This window comes from Microcaecilia unicolor, chromosome 1 (genome assembly GCF_901765095.1).
Source record: "Microcaecilia unicolor chromosome 1, aMicUni1.1, whole genome shotgun sequence".
NCBI lineage: Eukaryota > Metazoa > Chordata > Amphibia > Gymnophiona > Siphonopidae > Microcaecilia > Microcaecilia unicolor.
In genome coordinates this window covers 379,524,834-379,545,877 of record NC_044031.1, presented here as the reverse complement: position 1 = coordinate 379,545,877, position 21,044 = coordinate 379,524,834, and the positions used below count along the sequence as shown (strand labels likewise).

The 21,044-nt window shown below is 43.4% G+C and overlaps 1 protein-coding gene across 2 annotated transcripts in view; it reads left to right on the top strand.

Annotated features, from left to right (window-relative positions):
* SSTR3 (somatostatin receptor 3) overlaps positions 1-20,843 on the top strand; it is a 140,224-nt gene extending 119,381 nt beyond the window's left edge. For both annotated transcript variants that reach the window (XM_030210237.1, XM_030210229.1), the window contains exon 2: positions 18,769-20,843. In XM_030210237.1, the coding sequence (XP_030066097.1) occupies positions 18,818-20,011 (1,194 nt within the window). In that variant the 5' untranslated portion in view covers positions 18,769-18,817 and the 3' untranslated portion in view covers positions 20,012-20,843. The remainder of the gene's footprint in view (positions 1-18,768) is intronic.
* The last annotated feature ends 201 nt before the right edge of the window (positions 20,844-21,044 follow it).

Here is a 21,044-nt window from a genome sequence, read left to right as displayed (position 1 = left end):
ATAACATGGATCCAGCTTTTGCCTATTTTCTCCATCCATGTGCAGTTTTTCTCCTCTTCCCTTTCCCTCATCTCCAGCCATGTGCATCTTCTCTTTTCTTTCCTCCTCTCCATTCATGTCCAGCACTTCTCTCTCCTCCCCTCCATCCATGTCCAGCATTTCTCATCTCTCTTCCCTCCTCTGTATCCATATAAAGCAATAATTCTCTCTCCCCTCTCCTCCATCCAAGTCAGCATTTCTCCTCTCTCTTAGCCAACTCCTCCATCCATCCATGTCCAGCAATTCTCCTCTATCTCCTGCTCTCCTCTCCATCCATTTCTAGCATTTCTCCTCTCTCCCCTCTCATCCATGTCCAGCAATTCTCTCTTCCCTGTCCTCCCCTCCCTGTCTAGCGATTCTCCTCTCTCCCCTCCGTGTCCAGCAATTCTCTCTTCCCTGTCCTCCCCTCCCCATCCAGCGATTCTCCTCTCTCTCCCCTCCATGTCCAGCAATTCTCTATTCCTTGCCCTCCCCTCCATGTCCAGCAATTCTCTCATCCCTGTCCTCCCCTCCCCATCCAGCGATTCTCCTCTCTCCCCTCCATGTCCAGCAATTATCTTATCCCTGCCCTCCCATCAATGTCCAACAATTCTCTCTCCCCTGCCCTTCCCTACCATCCCATGTCCAGCAATTCTCTCTCCCCTGCCCTTCCCTCCCATCCCATCCCATGTGCAGCAATTCTCTCTCCCCTGCCCTTCCCTCCCATCCCATGTCCAGCAATTCTCTCTCCCTTGCCCTTCCCTCCCATCCCATGTCCAGCAATTCTCTCTCCCCTGCCCTTCCCTTCCCTCCCATCCCATGTCCAGTAATTCTCTCTCCCCTGCCCTTCCCTCCCATCCCATGTCCAGCAATTCTCTCTCCCCTGCCCTTCCCTCCCATCCCATCCCATCCCATGTCCAGCAATTCTCTCTCCCCTGCCCTTCCCTCCCATCCCATGTCCAGCAATTCTCTCTCCCTTGCCCTTCCCTCCCATCCCATGTCCAGCAATTCTCTCTCCCCTGCCCTTCCCTCCCATCCCATCCCATGTCCAGCAATTCTCTCTCCCCTGCCCTTTCCAGCGATTCTCCGCCTCTCCCCTGCCCTCCCATCGACGTGCAGCGATTCTCTGTCTCTCCCCTGCCCTCACCTCTCCCATATCCAGCGATTCTTCGTCCCCCAGCCGTCCTCCTTCACTGCCTGCCAGCCACTGTCGGACTCAGAGGCGAACGGTGCAAGTCCCACCTACAACTTCCTGTTTACGCATAGGCGGGACTTGCAGAGGGAAGCTACGATGCTGCCAGCCAATCGCTGTCTGCACCGTTCGCCTCTGAGTCCGACACTGGCTGGCAGGCAGTGAAGGAGGACGGCTGGGGGACAAAGAATCGCTGGATATGGGAGAGGTGAGGGCATGGGAGGGACGGAAAATCGCTGCACATCGATGGGAGGGCAGGGGAGAGGCAGAGAGTCGCTGGAAATAATGGGAGGGGAGGACAGGAGGAGAAAAAGGTGCCGGTACGCCGTACTGTTGCGTACCGGCACAAAAAAAGCACTGGTGCTTCCCAAAAAAATAAAAAAGGGTATATCTACAAGTTGCGTGTATGAGAGCCATCTGTAGCATGCGCAGAGCAGCCATGCATAGCAATTGACTACTCTGCGCATGCTCAGCTCACCGACTGGCTTCCCCTATATCGATGCAAATGAGCTGGGTCGCAAAAGCAACGAGCAGCTCATTTGCATGCGATTCTGTTTGTGAATTCCTCCATGTTTCTGAATCAGTACATTTTTACCGATTTGGAAATACAGACGGATTCTTAACAGGACATTTGTGCATCTGGGCCTCAGTCTCTGCCCATGACACACCTCCTCCAAAAAATATTTTAAAATAACTAACGCGTGGGTTACCGCATGATGACGGACAAAATACTGTGAAACACTTTAACATGTTTTGTGGCAGTGGCGTAGCCAGAAGGCAATTTTTGGGTGGGCCAACAGGTTGGATGGATGGGCACTAGAGAAACACCTGCCACCTGATATGCCCTGCCCATGCCCCTACTCCTACCGCACACCTACCCCATTCCCAATAACTTCAATGGGAGTAGCAGTGCTGGCCTCAGTGGCTGCAGGCCACATTGAGAGCTAGGGGAAATATAAGAGGGTGCACTCTTCATCCTCCACTGAGCCACGGTCCACCAACACACACAGGCTTCCCCCAAATGTGCCCTAAATATTACAGTGGAGCCCTAAAATATCAATACATCTATCAAGAAAACTGAACAAGCCAAAGTACTGTAGAATACTACATAGAAAATTGATGCTAACAGAATACTTTGGTCACACACACAGAACACAAATGCCAAATACAGATAAGTGACCATAAACCATAAACAAATTAAATCAAAATCCCAAGCGGCCAGACCTTGCATTTAGCACAGCACAGAGAAATACAAAGAGATGCATTTTCTCCTATACTGTGCAAAATATGATAGCACATGCAAGAGATAGTGTTAGGGGAGATACAACTAGGGCAACTGTGTTTGGCCCCCTAGCCAGAGAGAACCCCAGGCCTGCTGGAAGCTGAAGAAGGTGCAGCCTGTTAGTAAGCTTTGGGGTCCCCTCCCAAATTTCTGCCTTGGGCCCCAGCCATATCTAGCAGGATATACATTTTTGAAATCTGACATATTCTAGTCACAAAATAGAAAAATAAAATTCTTTTTTCTACCTTTTGTTGTCTGCTCATTTTATTTTTCAAGTCATATTGGTCCCAGGCTCTGGTTTCTACATCCTTCTCTTAACTCACTCACCAAGGTCTCATGTCCATTTGATAGTTCCACTCTCTCTCTCCATGTCCTCTATCCATCTTCTTCCATCTTTGTACCTCTATCGTCCTCTATGTTTAGTATCTCCCTTTCTCTGTGTCCCTATATTTCCCTGTCCAGCTTCTCCCCTCTCTTCATCCCCAGTGCCAATATATCTCTACCTTCTCTGACTCTACCCCATCCAGCTTCTCTCTCTCTCATTCCCTCCCCTTTCCAGCATCTGATTTGGTTGCTTGAATCCCTGCCCTGCCCACCCACCCACCCCGCCCTCCCTTCCTCCCTCACACTGTAAGTTTAGTATTTGTTCCCTTTTCCTTCATCTCCTTGGTCTAGTATCTCTATTTCCCTTCTCTCCCTCCTTGTGCTGTACCAGCAGTTCTCTCCGTTCCCTCCAGTTCTCCTCCCCCTCTTCCTCCCATGTCCAGCAGCTCTCTCCCTTCCCTCCAGCCCCCTCTTGCTCCCACATCCAGCAGCTCTCTCCGTTTCCATCCAGATCCCCTCCTCCTCTTCCTCCAGCAGCTATCTCCCTTCCTTCCAGTCTCCTCCTCCTCTTTCTCTCAGTCCAGCAGCTGTCTTCCTTCTCTCCAGCCCCCTCTTCCTCTGAAGTCCAGCAGCTCTCTCCCTTCCATCCAGATTCCCTCCTCCTCTTCCTCCAGCAGTTCTCTCCCTTCCATCCAGTCTCCTCCTCCTATTTATCCCAGACCAGCAGCCTTCTTCCTTCCATCCAGCCCCCTCTTCCTCTGACGTCCACCAGATTTCTCCCTTCCATCCAGTCCCCTCCTTCTCTTCCTCCCATGTCCAACAACTTTCTCCCTTCAGTCCCTTCTTCCTCTTCCTCCCTTGTCCAGCAGCTCTCTCCCTTCTCTCCCTCCCGTGGCCAGAAGTTTCTATCCAGATCCCCTCCTCCTTTTCCTCCCACCTGCAGCAACTTTCTCCCTTCCATTTAGTCCCTTCCTTCTCTTCCTCCCACATCCAGCAGCTGTCTCCCTTCCCTCCAATCCCCTTCCTCCCACAAGTCCGGCAGCACTACCCCCCCCCCCCCCCCCCCAAGTCCAGCACTTCTGCCTTCCTCCAATTCATCCTGCCCCAATCCAACACCCTCGCTGCCTTTTCTCCCGCGGGTCCGGCTGTCCGGGAGCGTTGCCTGCCTCAAATTCTTCTCCTCCCCGCCACTGCCTCAGTCCCTGCAGCATTCTTTTTTGGCCCATCGCTAGCAGCACTGCAATTCACATAGGCAGCTCCGCTTCCCTTTGCCGTGTCTATCCGGCCCTCTCTGATGCACTTCCTGTTTGCATTGGGCCAGATGGACGCCGAAGAGGGGATCAGAGCTACCTGTGTGAATCGCAGCGCTGCCTGCAACGTGCCAAAAAAAGAATGCTGCAGGGACTGAGTCAGCAGTGAGGAGGAGCAGAATTTGAGGCAGACAATGCTCCCAGACGGCCGGACCTGGAGCCGCAGGAGAAAAGGCAGCGAAGGATGTTGGGTTGGGGCTAGTTAGGGTGGGCCTCGAGCAAAAGTGGCTGGGTCTGGGCCCGTCCAGGCCCGCCCATGCCTACGCCCCTGCTTGCTGCTCCCTACTGAAAAAGGTGTGAGCAAAATCTAAATAAATAAGTGCTACAGGACTAAATTCTATAAATGGTACCAAACAAAATAACAGTGCTATTGTATAAACAGTATTTAAAGTTAGGCATCATTTATAGAATAGTTGTGTGGTTCCGTACTTAAATCTAGACGTATTCTATACCTATGTGCGTAGATTCATTGTTTTAACAAGCTGTTAAGCGTTAACAGCTCTTAACAAGCAATAACGAGCACCAATTGGCAAAAATTAGAATTTACATGCGTACATTGCTAAGTGTACTGCGCCTAAATTCTAAGAAGCGCAGGCAAACGGGGTGTGCTTAGGAGCATGGAAATGGGCAGTTTGTGGGCATTCCAAAATCTACATGCATTCTTATAAAATATAGGCCGGTGCACGTAAATCTACATGCAGGGATTTACACCAGCTTTTCGTTGATTGGACGTGCGTAGATTTAGTCGCATGAACTATGACTAAGCATATTCTAAATATCGCACATAGATTTACGCACAGTATTTCGAATACACTTAGACGTAATTGCCTAATGCGCATTAATTTTAGGCACCATATATAGAACAAGCCTTCAGTGCTGGGAACCATGACTACATTTAGGCACAACCATTTGCACCAATAAAACCTTGGTGTAAATACCAGTATCTAAATTAGGTGCAGATAGCCTTTATTCTATAACAAAATGGGTAAATTAAAGGAATGCTCCTGATCCGCCCATGACCCTTCCATGGCCACACCCCCTTTTTGGACTGCATGTCATTTCTACACAAGGATCTTGGTGACTAAAATTTACACACGTAAGGGGGGATTCTATATATGGTGACTATAGTTGCATGAGCAAATCAATGCACATTGTGGATGCAACTAAATTGATTAATGAGCTAATCAGCACCAATAATTGCTAACAACCAATTATTGCCATTAATTGGCCTTAATTGGGATTTATGTGTGGATTGTATTCTACAATGATCCATGATCTGGGATAAGCAGTATAAAATGTTTTGTACAATTTTGGGATCTTGCCGGGTATTTGTGACCTGGATTGGCCACTGTTGGAAACAGGATGCTGGGATCGATGGACCTTTGGTCTTTCCCAGTATGGCAATACTTACGTACTTATGTGCAAATCCTAAAATGCATATTTTTTGGAGGCATGTTTAGGGGGGCATTTCAGGGGCGTTCCTATGAATTACGTATATTCTTATAGAATATGTCTGATCCGTGCCTAATTTAGGTGCCGACATTAAGGCCTGCTTTTAGCAGGCATAAATGCAGGCGTCTTACATTAGGGTCAGATTAGGCACTTAGCGCTGTTCTGTAAAGTGTGAATGCCCTTTATAGAACAAAGCTCGATGCATATTTTTTTCTGAATTGATTTTTCAGCGCAAGTTACTGAATGTAGTCCATAATTTCTAACTGAAGACAATTAGCACCGATAATTGATTGTTAGGGCCCAATTATCAGTGCTAATTGGTTCATTATTCTATTAAATTGTGTGCACAATTTTTGGTGACTTTTATGGAATTTGGGGGTTAATATATAACTACAAAGGGGGCATATATGTGGGCATAGCATAGGCAAGTTATGGGCATGTCTCTAACTTATGGATGCAGTTTATGGAATACTGTAAGTTACATGCACCACATGGTGAACGTAGGCATGCCCACTTACACCTGCTATAGAGCTGGTTTAAATGATCATGCTTAAATTTAGGTGCACCAATGCACGTTGACACTAGTATTCTCTAATGACATCTTGGCACACAGATGCTGTTATAGAATTGGTTCTCAGGTTGGTGCCAAGTTATAACATTTCTCCTTTATAGCCTAGGTTTCTCAGTTTGTATTTGAGCTCTCTTTCTAGAAAAGTGTGAAAAGCTTTGCTGAAATCCAAGAATGCTAAGGCGCTCATTTTCAAAGCAGATGGACATCTCAAAATGCCCCCCAAAAAGTACATCTGCCAAATAACATCCAAATCTCGATTTTCGAAAAGCAGAATTTGGGCGTCCTACACTGCAAATTCTTCAAATAGTAAGGGGGAGTGTTGTAGGCATGTTTAGGGCAAGACTACAGAGAGTTCAATTTTAGGACATCCAACAGCAATAATCAAATAAGAAGAAACATCCAAGTCACAAAAGAAGGGCATCCTAAGCTAGACCTGTTTCAATCATGTCCAAGGTAGAAAAAGATGCCCTGATTGACTAGTTGACCACTGGAGGGATTAAGGCATGTCCCCTCATGAATCTCCCAGTGGCTACTGTCCCAATCCCTCACCCCTGAAAGCAACACCAGAAAGGGAAACTAGAAGGTTCCCTGATAATATCTGGTATTATGGGCTGTCACAGTTCTGCCGTGGCTTCAGCCACAATGGACTTACCAGGGTGGCATATGTGGCAGCATCCTCCTGGCATCCCATGCCCATGCACACCCTCAAAGGGCACACATGTGTGCCATAGCCCACTGCATATAGGGCTAGTGGCAAGACATTTGGTGGGGTCTCATCTGGGCATCATCATGGGGCTGGTGCTTTTAAGGGATCTCAGTCCTGCCTCATGTGCCTTCACAACTGGTTCCTCCTGTGAATCCTGGCTCCTGCTTTACTGAGTTCCACTTGTCTTGTGTTTCTGCTTTGCCAAGTTCCACTTGTCTCCTGGTTCCTGCTTGCCAAGTCCAGTTTGTCTTCTGGTTCCTGCTTGCCAAGTCCAGTTTGTCTTCTGGTTCCTGCTTTGCCAAGTTCCTGCTTTGTCATTGGTTCCCGCTTTGCCAAGTCCAGCTTGTCTCCTGGTTCCTGTTTTCCCATCTTCTGCTTCTCTCCTGATTCCTGCTTTGCCAAGTCCTGGTTCCTACTTTGCCAAGAACCGTTTGTCTCCTGGTTCCTACTTTGTCAAGTTCCGTTTGTCTCCTGGTTCCAGCTTGCCAAGTGCAGCTTGTATCTGGTTGTTGCTTTGCCAAGTTCCGCTTGTTTCCTGGTTCCTGCATTGCCAAGTTCCTGCTTTGTTGTTGGTTCCCGCTTTTCCAAGCTTCAGCCTTATCTCCTAGCTTTCTGCTGTGCCAGGCTCTTATCCTGCCTCCTTTCCTTTTACTCCAGAAATGACCTATCTACCATGGCCAGGAATCCGGCTATGGTCCTAGGGCTCACCATCCAGGATCACGACAGCCTGTTTCCTGCTTTGCCAAGTTCTATTCTATTCTATTCCCAGCTTTTATATCCCACAAATTTCTTAAACGGGAATCACAGTGGGTTAGAATAGAAAGTACAAATTAAAATTTCATATATCAAAGTACTTATCAAATAAAAACATTTTCAAAACTTTTCTAAACTGAAAATAATCCATTGTGCCTCGATGTTGAGGCAGGATTGAATTCCATAATTTATCTGCAAAACAGCTAAAAGAACTATCAGAGAAACTTTTATACTGAATCTTATTAATCACTGGAAGGTTCAGAATTACCTAGAAGGCCGATTAGACAATGAAGAAGACACAAAGATGAATGATCTAATGGGCAGCGTCCATAATAAATCTTATAAATCAGACAGACCAACTTAAAATCAATGCTTTTCCTAATTGGCAGCCAATGTAGCTCTCTCAACAAAGGTGTTACTTGCTGAAACTTAACTGCAGCAATAGATCAATCTAGCTGCACAATTCTGCAAAAATTGTAACCTCTTCTGAATATTATGATTAATACCAGCATATAGAGAGCTGCAATAATCTAATTGTGGCAAAATAATAGCCTGTATCAGTACTCTAAATTGAGCAAGAAAAAGTGATGTTCTAATTGCCCTAAGCTGTCTCAACTTAAAAAAATATCCTCCTACTTAAATCATTAACCTGATGTTCCATTGTTAATTGTGAATCTAGTGTAAAACCCAAAACCCGGGAAGAAGTTTCTAAAGCTAAACATTCTCCTGTCTTAAATACAACACTGTCTGTCTGGAGCATTTACTAGGGTGATACAGAAATAAAGCAATTTCGTTTTAACAGTATTAAGTTTTTTACAATTGTAGTAATGCTCATAAATGAGTCTTCCCAATGCACTTTAGGATTATACTGTCTGTATCGCTAATAATAGGTGGCAATGGTAATAAAATAAAGATGTCATCAGATGAAGCAACATAGTACAAGGAGGAATTTAAAAGTCCTTTTACAAAGGCACGCTGAAAAATGCCCTGAGGTAGTGTAGACGCGTGTTTTGGGCGCACACAGAATCATTTTTCAGCGCACCTGTAAAAAATGCAGTCTTAAAATTTTTGCCAAAAATGGACGTGCGGCAAAATGAAAATAGCCTCGCGTCCATTTTGGGTCTGAGAACTTACTGCCAGCCATTGACCTAGTGGTAAGGTCTCACACGGTAACCGGGCGGTTATGGTCTATACTCGTAAAATGCCGATTACCGCCCGCACACCAGAAAATATAAAATATTGACGTGTGTCAAAAGAGCCACACGGTAGCCGGGTGGTAACTCAAAATTGACACACGTTGGGCACGCATAGGCGCCTGTCACATGACTTAGTAAAAGGGCCCCTTAGAAAAGTTCCCAAGGAGCTCATAAAGACATTAAACAGTATGGGCGACAAAGGCGAACCCTGTGGAACACCAAAAACTGAGTTCCAACTACTTGAAAGTTTCCCATTCTTCTGAACACAATACTATCTGTTACCAAAAAATCCTATGAACCATTTCTAAACTGTTCCAGAAAATCCTGCTTTGCTGCTGGTTCCCATCTTGCCAAGTTTCAGCCTTGTCTCCTAGTTTCCTGCTGTGCCAAGCTCTTGTCCTGCCTCCTTTCTTCCTACTTTGGACATGACCTGTCAGCTGTGGCTGGGAATCTGGCTATCGTCCTAGGTCTGACCATCCAGGATTTCAATATGTGCATTCTGAACACAACCAAAAGCAAATCTAAAGGGTAGGCTAGTGGTCAATAGAGTGGACTGAAAACTAAAAGACCCAAGTTCAAATCCCACTTCATCTCTCTCTATCTTTTTTTTTACTTTTAAATTTTGATCCCTCCAGAAACAGATATACCTACTGGCTCTCGGGTGAGTGTGACACCTTTTCTGTTATGCGCACTGCAATGTCACATCAGCAGTGCATTGTGATGGGTGTAGGGTATTGGGCTCCGTGATTCCACTAGCTTGTGGCAAATGCTCACGATGTTGGTAGTTGGTAGGCTCTATTCCCATGGTGCTTTTCCCCCTGCTTACTGAGTCAGAGTGTGCCCTGTTTTGTTTCCGGTAGTCCATGAAGTAGTGGCCATTTTTGTAAGCCAGTTTTAGATCCCTTTCATGTGTTAGCATGTTACAGAACTTAGTTCTTACCTTGAATGTGACTACCATAGCTCTTAGGGGTGAAAGGGGCACCTACATGTGGGTACAGTGGGTTTTGGAAGCCTCCCATTTACCAGCACAAGTGTTACGGGTGGGGGCGATGGGCCTGGGTCCACCTGGCTGAAGTGCACTGTGGTACCCACTAAAAGTGCTCCAGGGACCTGCATACACGCAGGCCTCTAGGACTTGTTGCTGCTATATAACATTGGCACACCAGTTGACACCTGAAGACTAATCTCTCCGAAAACGTCCTTTACTGGAATAAGCACGCTTACTCACAGTTAACTGCAGATCAGAGGTTGTGCCCCACTGGCAATGAGTCTCCCTGGTACTGAGATTAGCAGTAGGTCAGAGCTGGCAGAATGCTGTACAATGCCCTCTTTCAGGCAGTGTTGTACATTTGTGGGTAGTGGGTTTTGGGGGAGAGGGTGGGTGCTCAGCACCCGTGATAAGGGAGCTATGCATGTTGGAGCGTTGTCTGAAGTCCACCGCACTGACCTCTAGGGTGCCCAGTTGGTGTCCTGGCATGTCAGGGGGGCGAGTGTACTACGAATCATGGCCCCTCCCACAACCAAATGGCTCGGATTAGGATGTTTTTGAGCTGGGCGTTTTTAGTTTCCATTATCGCTAAAAAAAACAAACGCCCAGCTGAAAAACGTCCATTTTGAAGATGGCGTCCAGCGCTTGATCGCGTCTCAACGGATTTTGCCTGCGGGGCCCTTTACTCCTTGTTCTAAAGATTACTCTTTGCCAAATGCCGCACACAAAGAGGAAGGGGTTGGTAAAGAGTTTCCCTCCATCAACTCAAATGCCTACCCCTACTCAACAGATGATCCTTAGATATGCGACAAGCACTCCATTACATACCGGTGGGAGCCCTGCTGTTAGCTCTGCTGGAGGAGCAGCAGATCTACTTGGGCATGAAACATCTTTATCACCGCCGGGTTTTAATCCGCCACCTTGCCCTGCTGCGCTTCGTGGAGAGGTTGGAAATACTCGGCAACTGGAAGGCGGTGACCTGGGTAATCCTGATGGTGGCCCTCCGCGACAAGAAGCGACAGGAGATAAGACTCAAGAGACGGTAACGGCGTCTCCTAAGCTGGCGTCATTACAATCCATCTGGGAATTAATACAAGAAATGTCCACAACGCTTACTAAAACAGCACAAGATACTTCTTCTCTAGTAAGTAAAGTAGAAATTATTGCATCATCCTTGGAAACTTTGAAACAGGAAACTGACTTAAAAGCAACACAGTTGCAGACAGAGGTGGTAAACTTAAAAATGACAACAGAAACTCTTATAAAGGATAAACTAATGGTTTCGAGGAGACTTGAACAGATAGAAAATCATAATCGCCGATTAAACCTGAGGGTGTTAAATTTTCCTGTAGCAACGGGGATTACCCCATTGGATTTTCTAAAGAAATATCTTACCGAAATACTTAGATACCCTCAGGAGGCAATTCCTCCTTTAAACAAAGTTTACTATTTACCGCCTTCGAAAACAACAAACACAATACCAGAGAAGTTACCAAATTTACCTTCTGATGGGATACAAGATTTATCTGCTTTATTGGAGGAATCTTTGTCGGAGATTGAAATAAGAAGAACTTTAATCGTATCCTTTGTATTCGAACAGGACTTGAATGCTCTAATGAGATTATATTTTAAAAATTCAACTAAGCTCTTTTGTGGTCAAAAGATATGGATATTTCCTGACGTGGTAAAAACAACACAGGATAGGAGGAAAAAATTTCTAACTTTCAGAGAAGAAGTTAAAAGTATTGGAGCTAAATTTTTGCTTGCTTATCCTTGTAAGTGTTGTGTTAAATATCTAGGAAACAAATATGTCTTTTTCGATCCTGACCAATTACAAAACTTTTTAAATGCAAAACGAATAGTTAACTAGATGGTAAATTGTTAATGAAGGAATAACTGATTAAGATATAGAAAATATGGAACTTCTGGACAGGTCTATTTACTTAAAAAGCATATTATTTGGATATCTCCTCTGTTTCTATCTTCCCTTCCCCCTCCATTATATTGTGGTCTAAGAAGTATAATGTACTATGTTTTTTTTTTTATTTTCCTTTTACTGATTGGAATTTTATCCAATGTAAATGACTTTTTTTCTTTCGTGTTACTAACGCAAGTTGTCTTGTATAAAACTATAAATGAAAATAAATAAATAAAAAAAAAGAAAAGAAAAACGTCCATTTTTTTGAAAATATGGTCTGTCCCGCCCCTTCACGTACCCGTTTTTGGACATAGACGCCCATGGAGATAGGCGTTTGCGTTCCATTATGCCCCTCCACGTCTTCCAGGTTCACCAAGTTTTTTTTTAGTTCACCCTTGAAAAACATTTCCGGTTCAGGTAGATCTCTTACATCTTCTTCTGTAAAGACTGAAGCAAAATTCATTCAGTTTTTCTTCTATGGCCTTGTCTTCCCTGAGTGACACTTTTGCTGCTTCGTGATCTAACAGTCCCACGGATTCCCTTGCAGGCTTTCTGCTTCTGATGTACCTGAAAAAAAAGTTGTTACTCTTCATATTCTGTTTTAGCCTTCTTTATCATTGCTTTGCATCTGACTTGCCAGTGCTTATGTTGCTTCTTATTTTCTTCATTTGGGTCCTTTTCCCATTCTTTGAAGAACATTCTTTTAGCTGAAATAGCCTCTTTCACTTCACCATCGGTCTTTCTCCACGTAACTACTCCCATCTCCTAATATCAGTTGAACATTATGGATGTGCATTCATTTGAAATGACATTTCAAAACATCTGAAATTTCAAGGGGGTGAGGGTTTAGTGTCCTTAATAGTCCTCATTTTTCTGTAACATTTTGCCCTTTTCACACAGAGTGCACACTCTTTGCAAACAGTGCATAATGTTCATGAAAAGTGCACATTCATTGTGAAACATGTGGAGTCTTTCACAAGAGTATGCTCTTTCCACAAGAGTGTGTAATATAGCATAACATAACAATAGTAGTTATATACTGCTATAACCAAAAAGTTCTAAGCAGTTCACAAATAAGACAAGAGACCGGGATAAACTCCCAAGAATTGCAATGTCATATTCAGTATCAGTTAAAATCATAAGTTCCTAAATAATTCAACCAGTAACACATTTCTGAGAAAGCCAGGTTTTAAGATTCCTCCTGTATTCCTCCTAAATGAAGGATAGTTGGGGAAATGGATAAATGAAGGTAAAATTTCTTGCCAAAATTTAGCAGCCTAGTATGCTAGCAACATTTCATGATTTTTCAACCTTCTACAACTTTTAACAGAAGGGAAACTAAAAGGGGAATTGTTAATACTTCTCCTAAACACTGCAATGATATTGCTCCCCTAATAATATAAAAATAACCCTGAACAAAACAAATATTCCTATAAACAATGCGAGAAATGATACGAAAGGAAAATGTTCTTCAGAACCTCTCTGAGCATCTTTATGTCATAGGATGTATCCTACCAGTCCCATAGATTTGCTTTTGTTTTCCTGGTTATGTAACATACCTGATCTTTTATAAACGGTGTGGTATCTATTCTAGTATCAAATATACCCCTGCTACAATCAGTAGTCTTTCTTCAAGCCTTTCTTTAGTCAAAACTGAACAGAAGTATTTGTTTAACTTCTTTGCATTGTCCTTGTCACCTTCCACAGAGATCTCCTTTTTGTCTGTCTTACAAATCCATTTATGCTTTTCTTTGACTGAAAAGAGTGGTGGAAACTTGGAATACCCTCCCAATAGGGATGGTAGAGACAAAAACAAGGATGAAATTTAAAAATGTGTGGAATAGCAAGCATAAAGGAAGCCTAAGTGGCAAGAGGATGGGATCCAAGTGTAGAGCATTTTAACCCAAAACAAAGTTTTATGACTCCTTTGCTTTATTTGGCAGCCTGACCTCTAGTGATAAGATCATGAGATTACAAATAGGGGTCATGGTATCCTTTTTTGAACGCAGGGCCATAAGAGCAGAAGCGAGTGGAGATTTCTTCTGCTCCTGCTAGACAGCAGGCATCGTTCTCGCTAAGCTGAACGACAGTCCTCCAACTGCATTGATGGCAGTGGAGATTACTGCTTTAATATTGTGTTTTCAGTCAATAGGGATAGGTAGGTTCCCTGGAGTCTTACTATTGAAAATGTGACAGTAAAACAGCACCCCTCACTGCCAGGGCTATAGGTGGAGGACTCCTACTCAGCTTAGAGGGAACAGTGACAGTGGGGACTCTGGTAATGTCAGGGATGGGGATTGGAGGTAAGCGATGGGAGGTTCTTCCAGGAGGACCTTGGGGGAGGCGAGTTTATTGCTGCTGGGAGGGTTGAGGTTCTTTTTGGGAAGGCGATGCCTGGATGTGTTGCTGGTTTATTGTTGCTGGAGTGGTTGGAGAGTGAAGCACATGACTTGTGGGAAAGCATAAAAAGGCTGTCTTAGATGAATGGGGGAATCCATGTCTGGGGAAGGTTGGTTGGATGGGTGGAGGATCTTTGGACAGATGTAAATGTTGATATCTATATGATCTTTTATCTACAAGGATTCCCCTTGTAAGATGTGGAATCCATATTGAAATGTTAGACCCACCATAACTACTCCATGTTCCCACTGCTGCCCTACCTCCTAGCAATGGTGAGTAAGGATAAGCAACCAGAAAATGTCTGTTTCCTGTTGTTTCTCATGCCATTTCCAAGAATGTTCATTTTATTTGTTTTCGTGTGGCCATTTTCTCATCACAGGAGCAAAGTTGTGAGTGCATGCTCTTTTGAAAGAGGGTACACTGTGTGCAAAGAAGGTGCACTCTTTCTGTAATAGAATGCACTATGCATGCATGTGTAGTGGTTTACACATGCATGATACCTTGCTCATGTAATGTGCACTCTCTTTGCAAAAAGTGCAAACTATCTCAAAAGTGTGCACGCTATTGTCAGCAAAGGGTAAAGCATGAATTTTTGTCTTTATTTCTTCTCATTTTCATTTGATAATGACATGCAATAACTCAGGACATTTCCTATATCTTTGCAAATGAATATCCATCCCTATTAATTAGTCTCTTTCTACAATAGCTCTTACACATATTTGCCAATATACACAAGTAAAAGCACATGGGGATGCTTCTAAAATAAGGGCATTGGTCTACTATTGCCCTATCCTTCATGACTTCTATTCAGGGGCATAGCCAGACAGTCAATTTTGGGTGGGCCTGAGCCCAAAATGGATGGGCACAGAATTCAGCCCCTCCTGGCCCCCTTCCGCTCTGTTCTCTGCATGCTGCCTCTCCCCCTACCTTCAAACGCAAAATACTAAATACCTTAGCTGGTGGGGATCCCCAAACTGCACAGCTGAAGATTTCCTCCTCCTCCTCCTCCTCCTCCTCCTCGGGCAGCCAAAGCTCTTCCAAAGAGCAGCTGGCAGGCACTTGACTTGAGCTGACGTCGCTGCCAGGAGTCCGTATATGCTCAGTGCTTCCGCATGGGTGAAATGTGGAGAGGGGCCGGTGTGCGGTGCCAGCTGCCATTTGGAAGAGCATTGGCTGCCTGAGGAGGAGGAAAACTTTAGCTGGTGGGGTTTGGGGATTTCCACAGCAAGACTGCCACAATTTTGGGTGGGCCTGAGTCCAAATTGGGTGGGCCACAGCCCACCCAGGCCCACCTGTAGCTACGCCACTGCTTCCATTACCAATTATCATGTACCTGAGAAGAGCCCCTTGAAGGAAACTCATGACCTCTCCACTTCTGATTCTGCAACTGAGGTGCTGCTATCCATATTTTGTGGATTACAGTCTACTGCCAGCAACATTTTCCCCTTCACTGCAACCTTACATAGAACTTTCAAAGGATTTCTGTCCAAACTTTCTCTCAATGCCAAAGTAGATATAAATGATATCTCTGCTTTCCAAATCAAAGCATGGTGCCTCCTCCTTTCCTGATGTCATCCCCGCCCCCTTGCATTTATTTGAAGAGATTTCTATTCTGTTGATCCAAGGGTGAGCAATTCTCAACAGGTCACTGTACATAACACATTTATATAGCCAATCAAAGGAGCAACATGAAATCAGCAAAGTAATAAATCAAAGCCAAGAAATTATGTTGTTTTAATGTTATTTTTATGCAACATACCGCTTTTCCCTCTTTTCTGCCCACACTGTCCTTTTTGAAATAATTATAGCCTGGTAAGGCTATATTGCAGGCACAAAAATAATTGAACCATGGTTTCTGTGACAGCCACAATATCTAGATTTGCTAGTCTGGAATTTTATTACTTCGGCTATGAGCATTTGTTCTCCTTGCCTTTCAGGTACTGCTTGCTTCTTCCCTGTTTTCCTCTGGATACCTCATATATGACACACAAACAAAAAAGAAGACAACCAACTCTACAGTAGTCCACCAGAAAAAAAAACCCCCAAAAAGTAGGATAGTGCAGTAAGCCTTCAAAGTAGATCTCAAAGAATCCACAAAGGGCAATCTTTCTTTAGTGACTTCACAAAGATCAGAAGTTTTCCTTGATGAGACCCTGACACTTATTTGCTGCTGAGTGAGTTGCCTCATTCTTTCATGTTTTATCTTATGTTTTATCTTTTAAGTGGTCTTTTGGTAATCTGGCTCATGGACATCACTGTGCATACATTTGCAGTTGTTTCCTTACAGCTGAAAGTAGGGCAGTTCATTATATTGTTTGTTTACATTTATTTCTGCCTGCTTGTCCTCAATGGATATCTGCTTTTTTTATCTATTCATCTTTCTTATGACTTTAAAAAAAAAATGACTCTGTCTTTTGACACTGATTTTGTAGCTTTTGTGTTTTATTTTTATTTTTGCTTTGGATGCTTGTTTTATTTATTCATTTATGCTTTGCGTTTGTATGTAGCTTTTGTGACTCTTGAAGCAGTTGCTAGTAACATAGTAAATGACGGCAGATAAAGACCTGTCTGGTCCATCCAGTCTGCTCAACAAGATATATGGTATGCGATACTTTATGTGTATACCCAAGTTTGATTTGCCCTTGCCATTTTCAGGGCACAGACCGTAGAAGTCTGCCCAGCACTGTTCTTGTACTAAAAGTTCTGAAGCTAATGTCAAGCCCCTTAAAATTTACTCTCCAGCCCATCCAAAAATATTCAGTCACGATCAGGGTGTAGATCATAGAAGTCTGTCCAGCACTGGTTTTGCTTCCCAATTTCCAGTGTTGCCACCCTATCTCCGCTAAGATTCCATGGATCCATTCCTTCCAAACATCCTTTGTGTTTATCCCATGCATGTTTGAATTCCATTACTGTTTTCATCTCCATTATCTCCCTCAGGAGGGCATTCCTTGTATCCACCACCCTTTCCATGAAAAAATACTTCCTGACATTACTCCTGAGTCTGCCCCCCTTCAACTTCAATTCATGTTCTCTACTTCTACTGCCTTCCCATCTCCGGAAAAGGTTTGATTTCCGGATTAATACCTTTCAAATATTTGAACGTCTGTATCATGTCACCCCTGTTTCTCCTTTCCTCCAAGGTATACATGTTCAGGTCAGCAAATCTATCCTCGTACGGGTTTCAAGGCAAATCCCATACAATTGTTGTACCTTTTCTTTGCATTGCTTCCGGTCTTTTTACATCTTTAGCAAGATATGGCCTCCAAAACTGAACACAATACTCCAAGTGGGGCCTCACCAACAACTTGTAGAGGGGCATCAACACTTCCTTTCTTCTGCTGGTTATACCCCTCTCTATGCAGCCTAGCATCCTTCTGGCCACAGCCATGCTCTATGCTGAAACATTGATGATGTATTTATTTATTTATGCTTTGTGTTTGTATGTAGTTCTTATGACACCTGAAGCAATCGCTCCATGCCAAAAGTGGATCCATGTCGAGTCCTGGATTGAATTGATGTTTAATAAAGATTGTCCTTTGTGTATTCTACTTTGAAGGCCTATTGCACTTCTCTACCTTTTGTGTTTTTAACCTCATATATGACCCCCATGTTGTCCATGTTCTTTGAAGGTAGCCTTATGTGATACATGCTTTAAAAAATGTTTACACTAACTTTATTTGCTTATTGATGGTGGTGATCCAGTTTTCTCTATTACGTTTATACCCTGCCTAATCAATCCATTAGGATTGCCCTGCATGACTTACAACAATTTAAAAAAACATTTTGCGGGTAATTCTAGAAAGAAGACAAAATAACAGTTACCCATATATATGTCTGTAAATGACCAGAATACCATGATATATGTGCATATGTACGCAGATACACGCATAAATGTCAGTATTCTGGCTATTTGCTGTTTACATGTGTGTAAATACGTACATATCTGTAATAGTGCATGGTTTGCAGGTGGGTATTCACAGGGGCAAAGTCTGCGTAGAGCATACTTACACGTGGAACCAATAGAGCACTATAAAATACACACGTATCTCCAGAACCTAGGTGCAAGAATTTATACCAGCTCTATGACTGGCTTAAGTGCTTGCAGCTAATTGCATATGCATATATAGAGAGTTATATAAGGAAACGTAAAGGTAAAGGGTCATGGACTTCGTATACCGCCTTTCTGTGGTACAACTAAAATGATTTATATATTGTATGCAGGTACTTTCTCTGTCCATACTAGGATTGCAATCTGTTTTTGTTCCGGAGGCAATGGAGGGTTACGTGACGTGGGGTCACAAGAAGCTATAGTGGGAAGTGAACCCAGTTCCTCAGGTTCGCATTATGCTACTCATCCACTCCTAGGTGCCCCTTTATAGAACTGCCCTCCACATAACAATATACTTCATATAATACATTTGAATATAATATATATCCTAAAATATGTATATCTTAAAAAAATAGATTTTAAATATGATTTAGCATGCAAGATCGTTTGCTAGTGAGAGAATCTGAGATGGACCGCATATTGTTCTGTGTTATGTTGTTGAGGCAAATTGAGGTTTCTACAGGAATCTGATAATTAACCTGCACATTAACACCAGTTTTCAGTAGATGTTATAAACCATTTTCTGTTTTATTTTTATCTTTTGCAGAATCACAACTGGAAAGAAGTAGCATATCATAAAAGTTTACTTCGGAGTCATGAATCCATCAGTTCTCAGCATTACAACTCCAAGCACGTATGGACAGGAAAACTCCTCATTCATTTGGCAAGGAAGTGCACCAGTCAACCACACCATAGATATCAGCCTAGGTGCCAACGTGCGCAGCATCTTGATCCCTTTAGTGTATCTCATTGTGTGTGTGGTTGGTTTGAGTGGGAACACGCTAGTGATCTATGTAGTTCTACGTTATTCTGTGACAGAGTCAGTCACCAATGTGTATATCCTCAACTTGGCTTTGGCAGATGAGCTCTTTATGTTGGGACTTCCTTTCCTAGCTGTACAAAATGCCCTTTCCTATTGGCCATTTGGGTCTCTCATGTGTCGACTGGTTATGACAGTGGACGGCATCAATCAGTTCACTAGCATCTTCTGCCTCACTGTGATGAGCGTCGACCGCTATCTTGCTGTGGTACACCCATTAAAGTCTTCAAAATGGAGGAAGACCCAAGTGGCAAAGATGGTCAATGCTACAGTATGGGTGATTTCCTTCCTAGTAGTGCTGCCAGTGGTCATTTTTTCTCATGTGCCTAAGGGGAAAAAGACCTGTTATATTGAATGGCCAGAACCATCCTCTGTTTGGAAGGCTAGCTTTATCATTTATACATCCACTCTGGGTTTCTTTGGGCCTCTCCTTGTCATCTGTCTCTGCTATTTGCTCATCATTATTAAATTCAAGTCATCTGGCAAGAAGGTACAAGTCACATCATCCAAACGTAAGAAGTCAGAGCAGAAGGTTACCCGTATGGTAGTTATAGTAGTAGTTGTCTTTGTTCTCTGTTGGCTACCATTCTACATCCTGAATATTATCAATGTAGTACACCCCCTACCTGAGGAGCCATCACTCTTTGGTGTTTATTTTTTTGTTGTTGTCCTTTCATATGCTAACAGTTGTGCCAACCCTGTCATCTATGGCTTCCTTTCATCTCGATTCAAGCAAGGTTTCCGCAGGGTGTTGCTACGCTCCTCACGGCGTGTAGAGAATGAAGAGATAACCTATCCACAGCAGGAGGATAAGGAGCAACAGGGGAATGAGATGACCGAGGTCAGCAAGATTTCCCAGAATGGGAATGGGCAGGAACATCCATTGGTAGGTGAGGGCAAGCAGAAAACACTTCCTGAGGAACTTATGAGTCTAGAAAAGACAAATGTATTGGAAATCAGTTACTTATGAGAAAAATGGAAATGATTCTTTACACAGATCATCAAAACAAAAGAGAAACAGACAAGGATGTCAAAGTCTGTTCACTGATTGACCCTATAGGATATAGACCCTGGCTTTCAAGTCTGGTATATACCTTAAAAATATGATCCTAGAAAGGATGAGAGAAATCAGCAGCAGATGTTACTAAAAAAGGTTGAAAGATAAGTACTGGACATAATTCATGAAGCAGTGTAGGAGTAGAATGAACACAATCTGAATTCCTAGCATCTCAGAAGAGGGTTTTTCCTCCAGAAGGCTGAACTTTATCATGTGAAGAAGGGGAAAGCTAAGACAATGAATGCAGTGAGTTCCCCCTTGTACCATCATTGTCATTGACTACAAGACTTGAAGGGGTTTTGTGATACAGCATTTGAACCAGGAGATGAAATTATAGAAATAAATGACCAATTGCTAATACTGAAACCTGGGAGGACAACGAGGTATGCAAACTGAAAATTTTGCTGGTTCCAACACAGGGTTTAGAAAAACAAATTCTGGGCTGCTTCTCTGTCCTAGGGTGAGCAAGGCCAAGCAGTAATAGTTGAGAGAGGCCCTGGCATGCTTGGAAACTGAGAAAAGTTGTTTTACCCCAGCAGCCTCTAAAAAAACCCAAAACAAGCATCAACATTACAGAATGGCAGTCCAGTGTAAACCTGGAAATAACAGCAGACAGTGTAAACCAGACTGTCTGATACCTTATTCAATGTTTGTATAGAGATGTTTGTGAATTGCACTCTGTTTAAAGTTATTTTGCTATTCCCCTTTTGTGTTTTCCTACATATTACTAGAAAACAAAAATTTGTAATTGAAAACAATTTTGTAATATCTACATTAAAAAGAATATTATTGTTTTCAATGCTCAGAAAACTGTGTATTTCTATTGGTGGTGTGAGGGTAGGGGATGACCATGGACAGGGAAAGAGAGCTGTGAATCTCTACATTACCTTTTAATACATCCTTGATTACTTTCTAATCTCAGGGACAAGTGAAACACAAAGATCTC